The sequence below is a fragment of the Pipra filicauda genome, unplaced genomic scaffold, assembly GCF_003945595.2.
Source record: "Pipra filicauda isolate LSUMZ 115617 unplaced genomic scaffold, ASM394559v2 scaffold55_size4083901_pilon, whole genome shotgun sequence".
NCBI classification, from domain to species: Eukaryota; Metazoa; Chordata; class Aves; order Passeriformes; family Pipridae; genus Pipra; species Pipra filicauda.
The window spans coordinates 1,813,922-1,827,357 of record NW_024104709.1 but is presented as its reverse complement, the minus strand read 5'-3'; the positions used below and the strand labels follow the sequence as shown (position 1 = coordinate 1,827,357).

General features: G+C 47.2%; 2 protein-coding genes across 7 annotated transcripts in view; one reads left to right on the top strand and one right to left on the bottom strand.

The window, feature by feature from the left end:
• The window catches only part of LOC114003975 (T-cell activation Rho GTPase-activating protein-like), an 84,159-nt gene that overhangs the window by 21,149 nt on the left and 49,574 nt on the right, over nt 1-13,436 (bottom strand). For 3 of the 5 annotated variants that reach the window (XM_027751439.2, XM_039387395.1, XM_039387396.1), the window contains one exon: nt 3,620-4,424. The gene's annotated coding sequence lies outside the window, so the exon portion shown is untranslated. Of the gene's footprint in view, nt 1-1,352; nt 1,490-3,619; nt 4,425-10,707; nt 10,733-13,436 lie in introns of those variants that run through there. The other 2 variants (XM_039387397.1, XM_039387398.1) reach the window with 2 other exon arrangements.
• The window catches only part of LOC114003999 (T cell activation RhoGTPase activating protein), a 48,819-nt gene continuing 39,276 nt past the window's right edge, over nt 3,894-13,436 (top strand). The window contains exons 1-2 of one of the 2 annotated variants that reach the window (XM_027751511.2): nt 3,894-3,996; nt 10,766-10,854. In XM_027751511.2, the coding sequence (XP_027607312.1) occupies nt 3,955-3,996; nt 10,766-10,854 (131 nt within the window). In that variant the 5' untranslated portion in view covers nt 3,894-3,954. Of the gene's footprint in view, nt 3,997-10,765; nt 10,855-13,436 lie in introns of those variants that run through there. The other variant, XM_039387393.1, reaches the window with a different exon arrangement.

Below are 13,436 nucleotides of genomic sequence, written 5' to 3'. Positions count from 1 at the left end.
CTGCAGTGCTTATCTCTGTGTTTTGCTGTGCCTGGAAACATTCTGATAAAAGCAGCAGCCATGTGCTTGGCCCTAGCACAGGTACCCTCCCTGTGCCAGGAGGCCTGTCCTGCAGAGAGCTGAGGGATTGCATCTCTCTCTTCCCCTCTAGGGCTGATGTGTCTGCCTTCATCTTCAGAGGTCCTCACCAAATCCCTATCTAAGCTGCTTGATTAATGTAATCTTTTTGTCATTTGCATAGAAACTGATTTTAGTCTGATGTCATGAGGAAACAGTTTGCCAGTGAGGTGACAAGGAAATGTGCCCTTAGGCCATCAATCCCTGGGTTGCAGGGTATGTGGGAGGACTTGGGCAGGTGCCTGGGTTATCACCTCCCATAGCCTGTGATCTTGCACCTCTACAGGCATGTAATCCCATTCAATTGGTGCACTACTTGGTGGAGGGGTGCCTTGCCTGCCCCGGTGAAACCCAGAAGCTCTTAGCACTTCCCTAGGGCTTTTCTTGTGCTTCTTGAGCCTCCCTTCAGCACCATCAAGGGAACATGGTTGAGACAGGGACCCAAACCGCATCTGGGAACACTATGGATAAGACAGGGATCAAAACCCTAACTACAGTAATTGCCTTAGTAGTCAAAAAGAAGCACTGGATACAGAGGTCAATGGGTCCATATCATCAATTAGTACAGGAGTAGGAGGAGGAACGGTCTGATCAGGAAGCTGCTCCTTCAGCAAGGAATCAAGAAGAGGAAGTAAAAGAAATCACCGAGAGGTGATAGTGGGTCCCTAACCTTTGGCAGACTTCACGATATGCTGCAATGTTATAGCCACCAGCCAGGCGAGCAGATTGCTGCCACTACCACTGAAGAAGGCATCCAACATCTGAGAGAATTAGTAGTGCTGGAAAGTCTTCTACAGTGACCTGGATGACAACCATGTCTCCGAAGATCCTGATGTCCAGTGTACATGAGCAAGTACTAGAAGGGTTGTCCGAAATTCACCAGCATTATATTCCAGCCACCTGGAGATGATGGACTGACTAGACTCTGATATACCAGCTGCAGAGAGTGACCCATTGGATCTGACTTTTGAAGAAAACCTGTTTCTCTCCTTGTACCCACAGGCCAGCACCTTGACTGTCAGGGGTGCCCAGACACACACTGCATGCCACTCTCTGGTTTCTCCTGTGTGACTGGGCAGGGGACATGAGGAATTGAGATGGTGAGCCCCCTGTGAGTTAGGAGCCCATGTACAGAAATTGAGGGGGAAGAGGGAAGGCAGCTGATCAAGAGGGCCATCCAAGACGGCTGTCAGTTCAGCCGCTGTTGAGATGGTGGAAGGCAACCAGCAACCTACCAGGTATGGAAGAGGACTAAGGCTGTCTTCTTGGTTTTGGTGAAGGGACTTCTGGTCTGAAAGGGTCTCCAACCTGGAACAGAGGGTCACTGCCTTTGGTCAGCAGGAGGAAAGTGAATGACTGGCTTTACTGGACTGTGTGGATTTGATGACCTGGCATACTGGATCCGCAGAATTCTAAAGCTTTGGTAGACACTGGTGCACAGTGTAGCCTAATGCCATTACAATACATCAGGTAGGAACTTCCAGGGAGTAAGAACGAGCAGTGTTGACTGAATGTCAGTGAGATGCTGTCCCTGTCCCAAGGAAAACCCAGGTGCTGGCACAGGTCCTGCACTCTTCAGGTGGTCCGAGCAGTGCCGTTAGCGACACCTGAGGAGTAATTGTCAACAGAAGCGATGGTACCAGAGCCTGGATCTCAGTATGTACAAGACGTGGCAGATGGAGTGCAAAAGCAAATGGGCTGGCTAGCAGCCGGCACGTTAGTAATGAAGTGTCACAGGAGCTCGCAGACTCCTCTCTGATTTTACTGGGCTATGTTCCAGAGTGCGTCTTCACCTTTTTTTTTTTCTTAAGTATCTGCAAATGAAAACCTGCTAAGCTCTTGGATAAGTGTCTCTTTAACTTCTCAGTCTCTTATGAATTTCAAATAGCAATTTTTTATCATGTTAATTGGTGACTGATTGTTTTAATTAGGCATCCCAGTTAACCTGACACTGCTAACAGGTGTGAGGCTTTGTGCAGATCAAAACATGTTTGGTTTTGTTTTTTTTTAGCATAAGCATCAAAAAGAAGTATGAATTGTAAGAAATAAGATGACTCTGTTTGCAATTCTGATTTTCATTTTCTTTCTTTCACTGCAGTCTTCAGTTGTCCCCTTTTGAAATTATCCAGTATTTTACATGCAGAAAGGTCCTGGCCAAGACACTGTGTGAGCTTAGAAAAAATTTCTTCCCTTTGCAGCAATCCAGAAAACATTTGTGACCTAAACAGCAAAGCAACAGTCTGTCTCAAAACTGTCCAGTTTGAGCTAATATCAAATAATAAACACATTTGTAAATGTAGAAATCAATCACTCTGATCATGCTGTCTGGGAACATATTGCAACTTCCAGAAAAGCTGGCCGGCATTCATGTCCTGGAGGGCTTAACTGAGCCTTCACAATAGTTGCACTGATGATGCCAAACCTCGTGTAACTTCCCTGTTGATTTCTGCAGGCTGCCAGAGGATGTCACAGAGAGAACCCAGCAGCTCAGAGAGAAGTTTTGTTAGTATTTTATACAAGTGATGCACTCAGCAATAAAGCTGAAAAAATGCAAGAGGAAAAAACCCAAACAAAAGAAAAAGCCCTCCAGAAATCCCTGGATCATCAGAGCCAGAAAAGGGAGAATAATGCTGGCAGAGCTAGGTACCCAGTTTGCAGTTGCTGACTGTACACAAGCAGGGGCAGAACTGCTGTCATTCAATGCAACTTATGTGGGAGTCTGTATCCACCTGTCCTTTCAAGGGGTCTGAGTGGTTCTGAAAGGTGCTATATTTTGCTGTTTGGGATGTTTTTCCCCTTAGGAGTGCATTGCGGACAGTAAGAGATGTGAAAATTCATCCCTCCCACTCAAGGACAAACTGGAGCTCTTAGTAACCATCCCACATTTGACAGGACATTTGTCCTTTTCATGGGAAAAAGCAGTTCCTATGCTTTTTTTTCCTAGCAAAAATACCATAATCCAGACTGCAAGAGCTGATGTCCCATCTGTAGGCAATTCATCATTACTTGAAACAAATCCTTTAATTTTATCTCTAGCTGCCAAGCAGCACAACTCAGTGAGAGCAGGTCACTTGTAAAACATGCTGGTTAAGTACAGGCAAGTCTGTAGGAAAATAATCTGCTTTGAACTGATAAAGCTTTCTAGTGCTTAGATAACTTAGATTTCAATAAGAAGATGGAAAGTGTTGGGTAGTAGAAAGTCAATCCCAGTTATTTAAGAGCTCTGTGCAATTCTTACTAGACTTTAAAGGGTGATTCCCCAAACCTGTACCCAGGACTAGCTGAGGATGTGTTTTCCAGACCGAAGTGGACACTTGAATGGATGATGAATGCATTACAGAGTCTATACCTCCAGGACAATGGTGATACATTGGCTAGCCCTTAAGTGGCTTGGCCCCATCCCTCCTTCCTGCATGCCCGATGGGCACAAATTTAGGCTTCAAGTTCTCCAGCACTGGTGCTCGTTATTTCCGACACCCTACGGTGTTACATTCATACCTACCACGTCGCCTCGGTAATGATCCTGGCAGGAGAGCGCTTGGCTGTGAAGAAGCCGTGAAGGCTTTTTTCTTCGAGAGTCACTTTTCGCTTTTCACTTCATTTCTTGCTGCACCTATCGATTTTTGGGCTCTCCTCTCCCGGCAGGCCCGTCCCTGCCAGCGGCCCGGTCGACATGCCGGCGGACCCCCAGGGTCTGCTGCGGGAGGGAGCGGCTCCTCCCTCGGCGGGGAGGGCTGGGGGCGGCCGGCGCCGGGGTCTCCGCTCACTCTCTCCGGCTCCGTGCCCGAGGCGGACCCGGACCCGCCGCCCAGGGCTCCTGCAGCCCCTCCCGGAACGATGCCAGGGCCGCGGGCAGGCGGCGGCCCCGCGCCCGAGGCGGTGAGTGCGGGGCGCGGCGGGGCGGGGGTGCGGCGCGGGGCAGCCCCCCTCCTTCACGGGTGTTAGGGACGATGCTGGCTGCTGCCGGCGCAGGTGATTTACGGATAGAGGCAGCTGAGGAACTGCCAGGGATCTGAGCCTGGTCCTGAATCTGGTAACAAGCGAACTCCGAGACTTCCCTCGTACCACTCTGGCGATGCGCCTCCCACGGCACTGGGCCGGTGCCGGACTGCTGGGCTCCGCGGGTTCGTGCTCTCAGCCCCGTAGGGCAGAGCTCTCCTTATCCCGAGAATGGGACCGCGGGAGCCGGTGGTGTCAGGATCAGACGAGCAGTTCCTAGCTGCTTGCCAGAGATGGGATTTAGAGACTGCTTGACGATATCACTGCACTGTCAGATTGCTCTGGTACCGTGTTAGGGCAGCAGAGTCCTGAAAAACAGAACAAAATAAAACCCTCACCCACGAGTAAATGGACATTGGTTAAAATAAAACCGTGAAGGTTCTTGGCTATATCTGTGTGAGAGAGAGTTAAAAAGGGTTGTGGGTTTGTGTTGTTGTTCTTCTTCTCTTTCTTCTTCTTAAGGAGAGGTTTAACATCGTTGCAAGAGACACATTTCACATTAGCGCGTGCTGTGAACTCTGTCCCACAGCACCTGGTAGTCTGGTATGAGCCCAGGACCAAAGCCTGGTCCCCTGGGGTGTCTCAGCTGCAGCGATTGCTCCTGTCAATAGGGAGAAAGGCCCCGGCCACCAGCCCATCGATTTCGAGGCCAGAAGGGACCGTTACATCATTTAGTCTGACCTCAGACAGGAGCAAGGTGCTGGCTGGGCTGGCTGGGAAACAAAAAGAAAACTGCAGAGGACTGAATCTCTGCACTGAGCCATGGCCTTTCTTCATGGCATTATCAGCTTTGATAAATAGATTTTTCTGCTAAAAATGAGATTATTGGCAGGGGCTTTCTGCATGGATCCCTTACACAGAGATGCATGGATGATAAGTAGAAGCTTCAGAGCTTCCAAATATAAAGCCTGGAAGAGTATTTTATGTGATAACTGATCTGGTTTTCCATTTTACCTCCTACTCTTCAAAACTAAGGCTGATGGCAGAAATGGATTATTTTCCAATGAGAAAGTGCTTACTTAAAAAAAAAGAGAGTTAAGAGGAAAAAAGAGAAACAATTAACAGTTACATTTTCTTCAAAGTTGTCTGTAGAAACACTTTAAAAATTTGAAAATTTCAGATATGCATATTTTTCTCTCTCTTCTTCCTATTTCTTTCTTTTTAACCTCTCTTTATTGTTCTGTTTCTGAGAGATAAAAAAAAAGAAAATAGTAGGTGATTATTTAGCAGAGAAAATTGGGATGCTGGCTGCCCCAAGATCAATTTTTACTTAACTTTTTTCAAAAGTAACTTTTCAATACACATTGAAAAAAATTGCTATTTTCTTTAGACATAATACAGCCCCAGTACTCCCATCCATAGCATGAGGGTGGATCCGTCTTACTGCACCTTGATGCTTCACTTCTAGTTTTATGGATCTATTTTACTTAAGCCTGATGCTTTCTCAGAATACCAGCAGTCTCTGAAAATGGAACAAGTTAGTACCAATAAGGCTCTTCACCTTACATCCCACTGTTTTTTATATTAACAATGTCCACAAACCCCTTGCAATGGCACAGGAATGGAGCATCACAAGGAAGTTCAGGCTGTGCTGGGACATGATCCCCTGAGGCAAGAAGGGTGACTCGATTCCACAGCCCTGTGTATACATCAGTCCAGTGCACCATCTGCCACAGACCTCTGGGTCCTCCTGGGAGCTTGAGAAATGCGTATCTACAGCAGACACTCATGGATGTCTGGCTTGCATGATGTGGCAGGAAAAGGGACGACAGTGTTTGCGGTTAATGAGGTCCACTGCAAAGCTGCTTCCTGCAGTAATTTATTACCTTGGAAAGCAGGGGTGTGATGCCAGACAAATAACTGGGCCTGTGGGAGGTCAGGACACCAGGAAGGTAGGATCAGGAGGGTGGGAAGATGAGGGGGAGAACAACATCCCATTACCACCGCTGCTGTCTCCAGCAGCAATGCCCAGCAGAACTTGGGGGGGAAGGGGAGGATTTGTCACAGCTGGGTCTTGGAGAGCCTTCAGCAAGGCCCCTGTGGAGGCTCTAAATCACACTGATTGCACAGTCAATAAAGAAAATCTCATCAGTCCCAATAACCAGGCTGTCAGCTTTTAAACCTATTTAGATAAAGATCTGTTTATTATTGTGTTGTTAGAAGTCCAGAATAAGTGCATTGACTCGAGTGATGTTAGTGCCACAATGTAGGAAAAGAGTTTTAATATAGACCAGACAAAGGCAAATTCTACTTTTATTTATTCTATATAAGCCTGGACCCACACCTTGGGATGGCTAGTTTAAATTGAGTGCTGCTGCTGATTTCAGAGAGACCACTCTCTGCCCACGTTGATATAACTGAGACCAGAAATCCTCCTATTGTGTAAATTTGTAATTTCTTTCCCAGCCTGCCTGATTGAGCCAAACCAACCCCTCACCTAAGGGAATATCTGCAGGGCAGCTCTTGCTGGGTGCAGTGGGGCAACTCCCTCAGGAGCCCCTTTTTCTTCCCTTTTTGGTGGTCTGATGTGCTGGGGTGGTCACAACTGCCCCTGCCCCAGCCTCCTCTGCATGTGCACATGCAAGATGTGGCCAGGGAAATGAAAGTCCCTGGGAATTTCATTGTGTACCCTGGGAAAAGCTGGTTGAGGAAAGGCAGGTTTACCTGTCAGCACACCTCCTGGAAGCTTCCTGGGCTTCCCTCCCTGCTTCTGCTTCTGGTGTCTCATGCAGTTTGGTTTAAGTGACTATTTAATGTGAACTGTGTGAAATATCTGTGTTTCTGCCAGTGATGGATTTTTTTCAGGAGAAGAAGGAAGAACAGAAGTTTGCTGTTTTCACAAGGACTCTCACCTAGTGTAGTGAAGGGGGCAAAAAGGCTTTTAGTTTGTCCTTAAGGATTGTAGAAGTATGTTTTGAGATGGGGGGGCATTTCTTAAAGTCGTGAAGAAACAAAAGTCCAAGGTTTTAGAAATGGGATTAGTTTTCAGCTAGTGCTGGTCCTTGCTTGCTGAAGAATCTGGCCACCCAGAAGTCTCTTCAGATGGCAAAATCATGTCCCTGTATACACACTTTGAAAGGCTTTCTGAATGAGTAAAAACAAGCAATGCATTTGCTCCTATAAACCAGCAGGAAGTAGTTAGCTCATCTGAGGAAGACTGACTGAATTCTGGATTTTCAGGTTTTTTTTGGTGGAGTGCTTTGAGATAAGAAAGGAGATTTGACTTCTCTGCCAGTTTCAAAAAGGAAGTAATTTGGTGCCAGCATTGTTCAGCACTCTCAGTAACCTATATCCCACCACAGCCTGCAGAGCAATGGGATATTTTTTAGACTTTCCCTCCTATTTTTCTGGTTATGGTTGAGTCTTTGGGCAGCTCTCCTTGTGGGTGTCTGGGATGAAGCCCTTGTGTGGTGCATGTAGGTGATTTCCTTAAGCAAATGGCTCCCAGGGAGTGCTTCTGAAATTCTGCTATCTGCAGGTGCCATCCTTGTGTTATCTGCTGTGTGCCTCAGAACGAGAACAGGTCACAGGCTAGAGTAAGAAGGGCTGGAGTTAAACTTGCGGCAGAAACTGTGATATCCTCCATGAAGCAAGCAGAGATTTCTGTTAAGTGGAGGAAAAAACCCTGAAGAGAGAAAGTATGATGTACCTGATAGTCAACGCTGACATAAATGTGATCAAATTCTCCCAGCTCTTGGAGCACAGGGCAAAGTTAATTTGTCTTCTCTGCACCTGCTGCAGTCTTTCAATAAAAATCACACTTAGTTTTTTTTCCACCAAAGTAGTGGCAACACTTGGCAATAAAGTGTTTCTTAATGACATAACATTATTTGGTTCAATAAATCAAATAATAAATCCCTTGTATTTGGAGTGAGAGGAGGTACATCAGGTCTGATATTTTCAGTGGTGTCAAAATGTGCATGTGTGTATATATGTAACTTGAAATATATAGCTCATTTAATCTTCTCTATATGTGCTTAATAGATGAAATTGTGGCAACTCTAGAACAACAGGAATAACAGCAATAGGAAGAATTTGCTTTACACTGGTTTGGGGAGAGGAACAAACCCATTCTTCCCTGCAGTGCAGCACTATTTCCTTGCCATCCTGGTGGCATATCAATCCAGGCACCATGAGCATCATGCTGCCACCACCTGTAACCCCCATCCCACCCTGGGTGGCAGTTGGGAAGGTTATGTTTCCCTGAGCATCTCCTACCTGCTCTGCAGAGGGTGTGCCTGGCTGGTCCTAGGCGGATTCAGAAAAGGTTCCCAGCCAACCTTTTGGAGCCATGTGATGGCAAATGTTGCACCAGATTAAGAAACTAGTGTCTGCCCTCCCATGTGCATCCTGTTTGGGAGTCTGCACTGCACAGTCCTTGTGGGTTTAAATGGAGGCAGGATGACGGACAACACTGAGAGTTCTATAAGCTGATGTGGTCAGTGCTCATGATACAAGGGAGTAAGCTGGGGAGAAAATGGGCCTCTGCCTGGGTCAGGATTGATTCTCACTTCCCCTGCAGGGTGCAGATATTTCCCTTGCTGTATCACTAAGCTAGTGTTTTATTCTGATACTGCAAAACCTGTGATGGCTAGACCGTGCCTTCCACACAAATGCTATTTTAAACTGGAGCTGGAGGACTACCCCCAGCCAGAGTCCCAATGGGCTCAAGCATGAGGACAACACCCTACAGCATCTTAAGAGAATAACCTTTTCCCAAAACACTTTTAACTCCATGAGCTATGAAGTGACTGCTGTGAGAGCAGCACAGGCTTTGTCACGTACTGACCTTTTGTTGAGCAACTGAGTGTAGAAGACCTTCTGGTAATAATGAGTCAACACTTCAAAGAAAAGACCTACTGCTCTGATAACAGACTCATGTACATAGTAAGCAATTTCAGTGTTCATTTCTTTGACTTCTGATTGTGTAAATTTAGGTATTTGTAAAAGGTAGGCAGCAAAAAGGGCCATGATAGTACAGGCAGGAGTAAGCATTGCCTTCAGAAACCATATCCTCTGCAGGTATGAAGCAGTCTCACCTACTTCTGTCACACAAATTCCCACATCCAGAGAGGCCACAGGATTAAATATACCAGTGTCAAACTGATATAAACCAGGAGTAAATATACAAGGCCACTCCTGTCTTTCATTCTTCCTAGCAGAAAGTAGTTCTCTAATATCTCAAAGCAGTGCTGCGGCAGCTTCATGGTCATGCCTGCCAGCACCTTTCCCTGCAGCCAGAGCAAGGTGACTTCTCCTGCTGCTGCTTTACTTTTTTCTGGTAATAACAACTGGGAACATCACTCATGTCCTCTGGGAAACTGCATTTGCTATTTTGGGTTACATGGGCTGGGACACCACGGGGGTGGTCTCAGCCAGATGGACTCCCCATAATCCTTCACAGGGCTTGGTCTGTGACACCTTCAGGGAGGACACTGTGCCTGCCCTTTGTGCTGGGCTGGTTTGCACTGACTTGGTGAGATCTTGGTAGAGAAGATTTGCAGACCCCAGCAGCAAGGCTTGTTTGCCATTTTAAACCACATGGAATGGTATGCTGCTAACAAATTTTCAGGAGTAAACATTGAGAGTTAGAGGTAAAAGCTGCTGAAATTCTGATGAATATCTAAAACAAAGTTCAATAAAAAGCAGATGGTGTTTTTAATCATTCTTTTCCTGCTCAGTAAATGAGGCCAAATGTTCAGAAAGTTCTCTGTAAATATATCACCCTGCTTTTCAAGTCTCTCAAAGAAATACTGAAATATGACTTTAATACAGGCATCCCCCAAAGGGTGATAACCTGCCCTTTATTGACCTCATGTCAACACTTGGCAGCAAGGAGCCATTTCTTGACTCTGATGCTCCTCTGTTGTGTCACTTGTTCCTAAAATAGCCTGGTTCCTTAGCACTCATGCTTGTGTTCAGATGGCGGGCAGCCACATAGAACCTGCTGTCCCAAAGCACAGATTTCAGGGATTTTAGGTCTTTAAGAGGCAGGGAGCTCCCCCATGGATTTGCAGGAGGCAGCTTACCCACTTCTAATTGAAACAAGCTTGGTTGCCTCTGCATGCTGGGCTCACTAACAGCAGCCTCCTCTCACCTTGCATTACAGAGTGTGGGGGTCTGTATCCAACCCATCTGCTCCACGGGCCTTTCAGAGTCGGTGCAGAGAAATGGGCACTTCTGGAAAAGGACATAGCTCCTCTTCTCCCAGGCTGGCTGCAGAAGTGGGGAGGGAAGAATGGTGTCCTACAAGTGTCCATGTCTCCCCACTGCCCATAAAAGGAGCTTGGGTTGAGCAGCCACTGTGGTGCTGAGGTTGCTCTTATTTAGTCAGACACCTACCAGGGTGTCTCAGCTGGTGGCCCCAGGGTTTTGCCTACAGTGCTGCAACTGTGCACCTGCCTTGGCCAGTGCTGCTGAGCCTGGCTGGCTCCATGGGGCAGCAGCTGTTGTGCCAACCACTGGGAGTCAGAGCCTTGCCACTTGAGGGGAAATTTGGCAGCATCCAGGACTTAGGAGCACAAACAGATTTTATCCTCCTCCCATATACACTTTGTAGCAATGACTTCTATAAATACTCAAATCCCTCACCTTTGTGGGAGCTTTGCTGGAAAATGGGAACTGATGACAAACTCATTCTTGCTTTCAGCCCCTCAAGACTGTTCCTTCCCGCCGGTGTTCAGCACCATCGCTCTTATTCAGCAAAGGTTTGAGCAAGCCATGGTTGCCTTCAGCCAGGTACGTACATTGAGTGCCTGCACAGATGTTTGATGCCAAGGGGCAAGGCGGTACACCTTGGCTTGCCCATGCATATATCATATGGCACTGCTGTCAGTGTCCTGCGCTAGAGGACCTCAGGCCAGTCGCAGATGTGGGAGTGCACATGTGGTGCCTGGGGCAGCTGAGCTGGCAGAATCGTGAGTTCAGTGGGGGCTGCTGTTGTAGAGGGGATGGAGGAGAGAGCTGGTGGGAACTGCCCTTCCTGGCATTGGTCCCAGCTGCTTTTCTCTCCCTCCCACCAGGCCTGTGTGAGCCCAGCAGTACCTCAGCCTCTTTCCTCCGTCTCTCCCATCTCATGCCAAGGACTGCTAGTGCTGGCTCCTTGTTCATATTAGTTTCAGCTTGTTTTGTTGAGAAGCTTCCATTGGCAGTTTCCCCTGAAATGCATTTTGATTCTTTATTTTCCTGCTGTTTTTCTTTTGAGTAGCAAAGCCTTTAAAACAAGCAGAAGAGTTGGCTGTGATAGCCTTATTTTGCTCCAGGTCACAGCGTACTTACAAAAACCAATGGGAAGTACCTGCTGATGTTAGTGGCAGTGACTCCTTCCTTTACTGAACTGATTTCCAATAAGCAGAACACTGCTATTTGAGCTGCAGCTACTTTACTGCAAAGCCCTGACTTCCCTTCTAATAGACACAGTGCAGTTAGTCAAACAGCACTGCTAGCTGGGCATGGTGGTGTTGCAAGTAGGCTTATTATGTATTTAAAACAAACTCTTTCAGAGGAGAGGCAGGAAGGGCATCAGTATCTTGGGTCTTCAGGCGCTGAAAGTCCAAGGTCTTGAGCACTCTTTGCATGGGGAATGGGGCAAGTTGTGCTGTACGAGCCCTTATCATTAATTATTCTTTGGTTATATCTCTCTTCAGAGAGAGCACATTTTTTTGCATTCGTTTCTTGACATGAACATCAGGAGCTGTCAGACTGTGAGAAAGGCTGAGTTTAACACATTTTTCTTTTGCTGGAAACATTCCTGATTGAAGTCTGTGCAGTGGCTCTGCGTGACACCTCCTGGTTTTCCATACAGCTCCATCTCAGAGCCCAGAATCATCCAACAGCCAGGGGGACAGGTGGAACTCAAATACCGAACGAGCACTCACTGCTCTGTTTTCTTTGATGCCATAATTTGCTAGGTGTTATAAGTGAAAAATACTATCACACACCCTACTCCACAAGTGCTACAAACTCCAGCAGCCTGCAGGAAAAGAAAGGCTGTTGATGTCTCTATAAGAAGGAGACAGCAGCATGCCTGTGTTAGCTGGTGATGGGAGATCAGCTGGAGGGGCAGTTGTGTCCCTTGTCCACCCCTGAGTCCCTGCCTCCTCCATCCTCTGGCTTCGGCTTTCAGAGCTGTGTCTGTGTGGAACAGACCATGCTGGGCAGGAGAGTGGTCCCAGTGCCTCATCCCCCCTTTGTGCTCAGTATGGTCCATTTCTGCAAGGAGATAGCATTTACCAAGAGCACAGACTGTGGTGTAATCCATGTTGTTGCTGGAGCCATCAGATAATTTGCAGCTAGTGCCAGCACCTAATTTGTCTGTGCCCTGGGTGTATGGAAGAGGGAAGTGTGCTCTGGCAACCTCAGATTTTATTGTGACCTATCCAGACAAAGCCAGTTTAAGATATCTCAGCATCTGACAAGCAAATGTCAGATGCCAGCACTGTGCTGCACCTGTTGTAGAAAACGGAGGGAGAGAGCAAGCAGCAGAACCAGGAGAAATATCCAAATAGCCAGTAGGACCCAGGTTTTCCTGTTTGTCCTTCAGGCAGTGAGCTGGGGCAGGGCAGAGCAGGAGCTGCTGCTCCTCCACGCAGCTGTTCAGCAGTAGTGGCTGCCTCCCTTTGCCCCAAGCCTTGCCTTCATAGTGCTCTCTGGGCAGTGTGGGTAGGAGGGCTGTGATGGCTTTCACACTCTTGGCAGCTTGCTCCCCTGGGTGGCTGCCTGCTTAGCCTATCCCTTGAGTTGGTGTTAATCCTAATAGCCTGGGTAGAGCCCCAGCTGCTTCATTGGCATGTGCCTGACAGCACTAATGGCCATAAAGGCCTTGAATCAGCTCATCTCACAAAATGATGTATCATTTCCACTGAATACACTGAAATCAATGAATAGACAAAAGCTCTGAGGTGCAGAAGAGGCTCATGTGAAAGTCAGGTTAAACCGAGCTTCCTTTGTGCTGCACCCACAGTCCCTCCCCGAGACCTCACACCTTGTGACCAAGCCACTGGTGGCTTCACCATGACATGAAGCAATGGAAAAGGCCCACAAAGCCCAATGGAAAGAGATTTTTGTGTGTCTGTGATCAGCACAAATTAATCAGCCTTTAAATGAAAAATGTCTTTTGTATTTCAAAAAATGTTGCCATCTTGGGGAACACTCCAGACTTGCTACCTGCAGACACGGCCTAGAGCCCCTGAATCTATAGAAGCATAAATAGAAAAGCCTCCATTACACTTAATAGAAGGAAAATTGTCACAAGGTGGAATTGTTATGAGTAACCCACCTTCATAAAGCTGTCACCTTTCAGGATTGAGAGGAGTCACAGA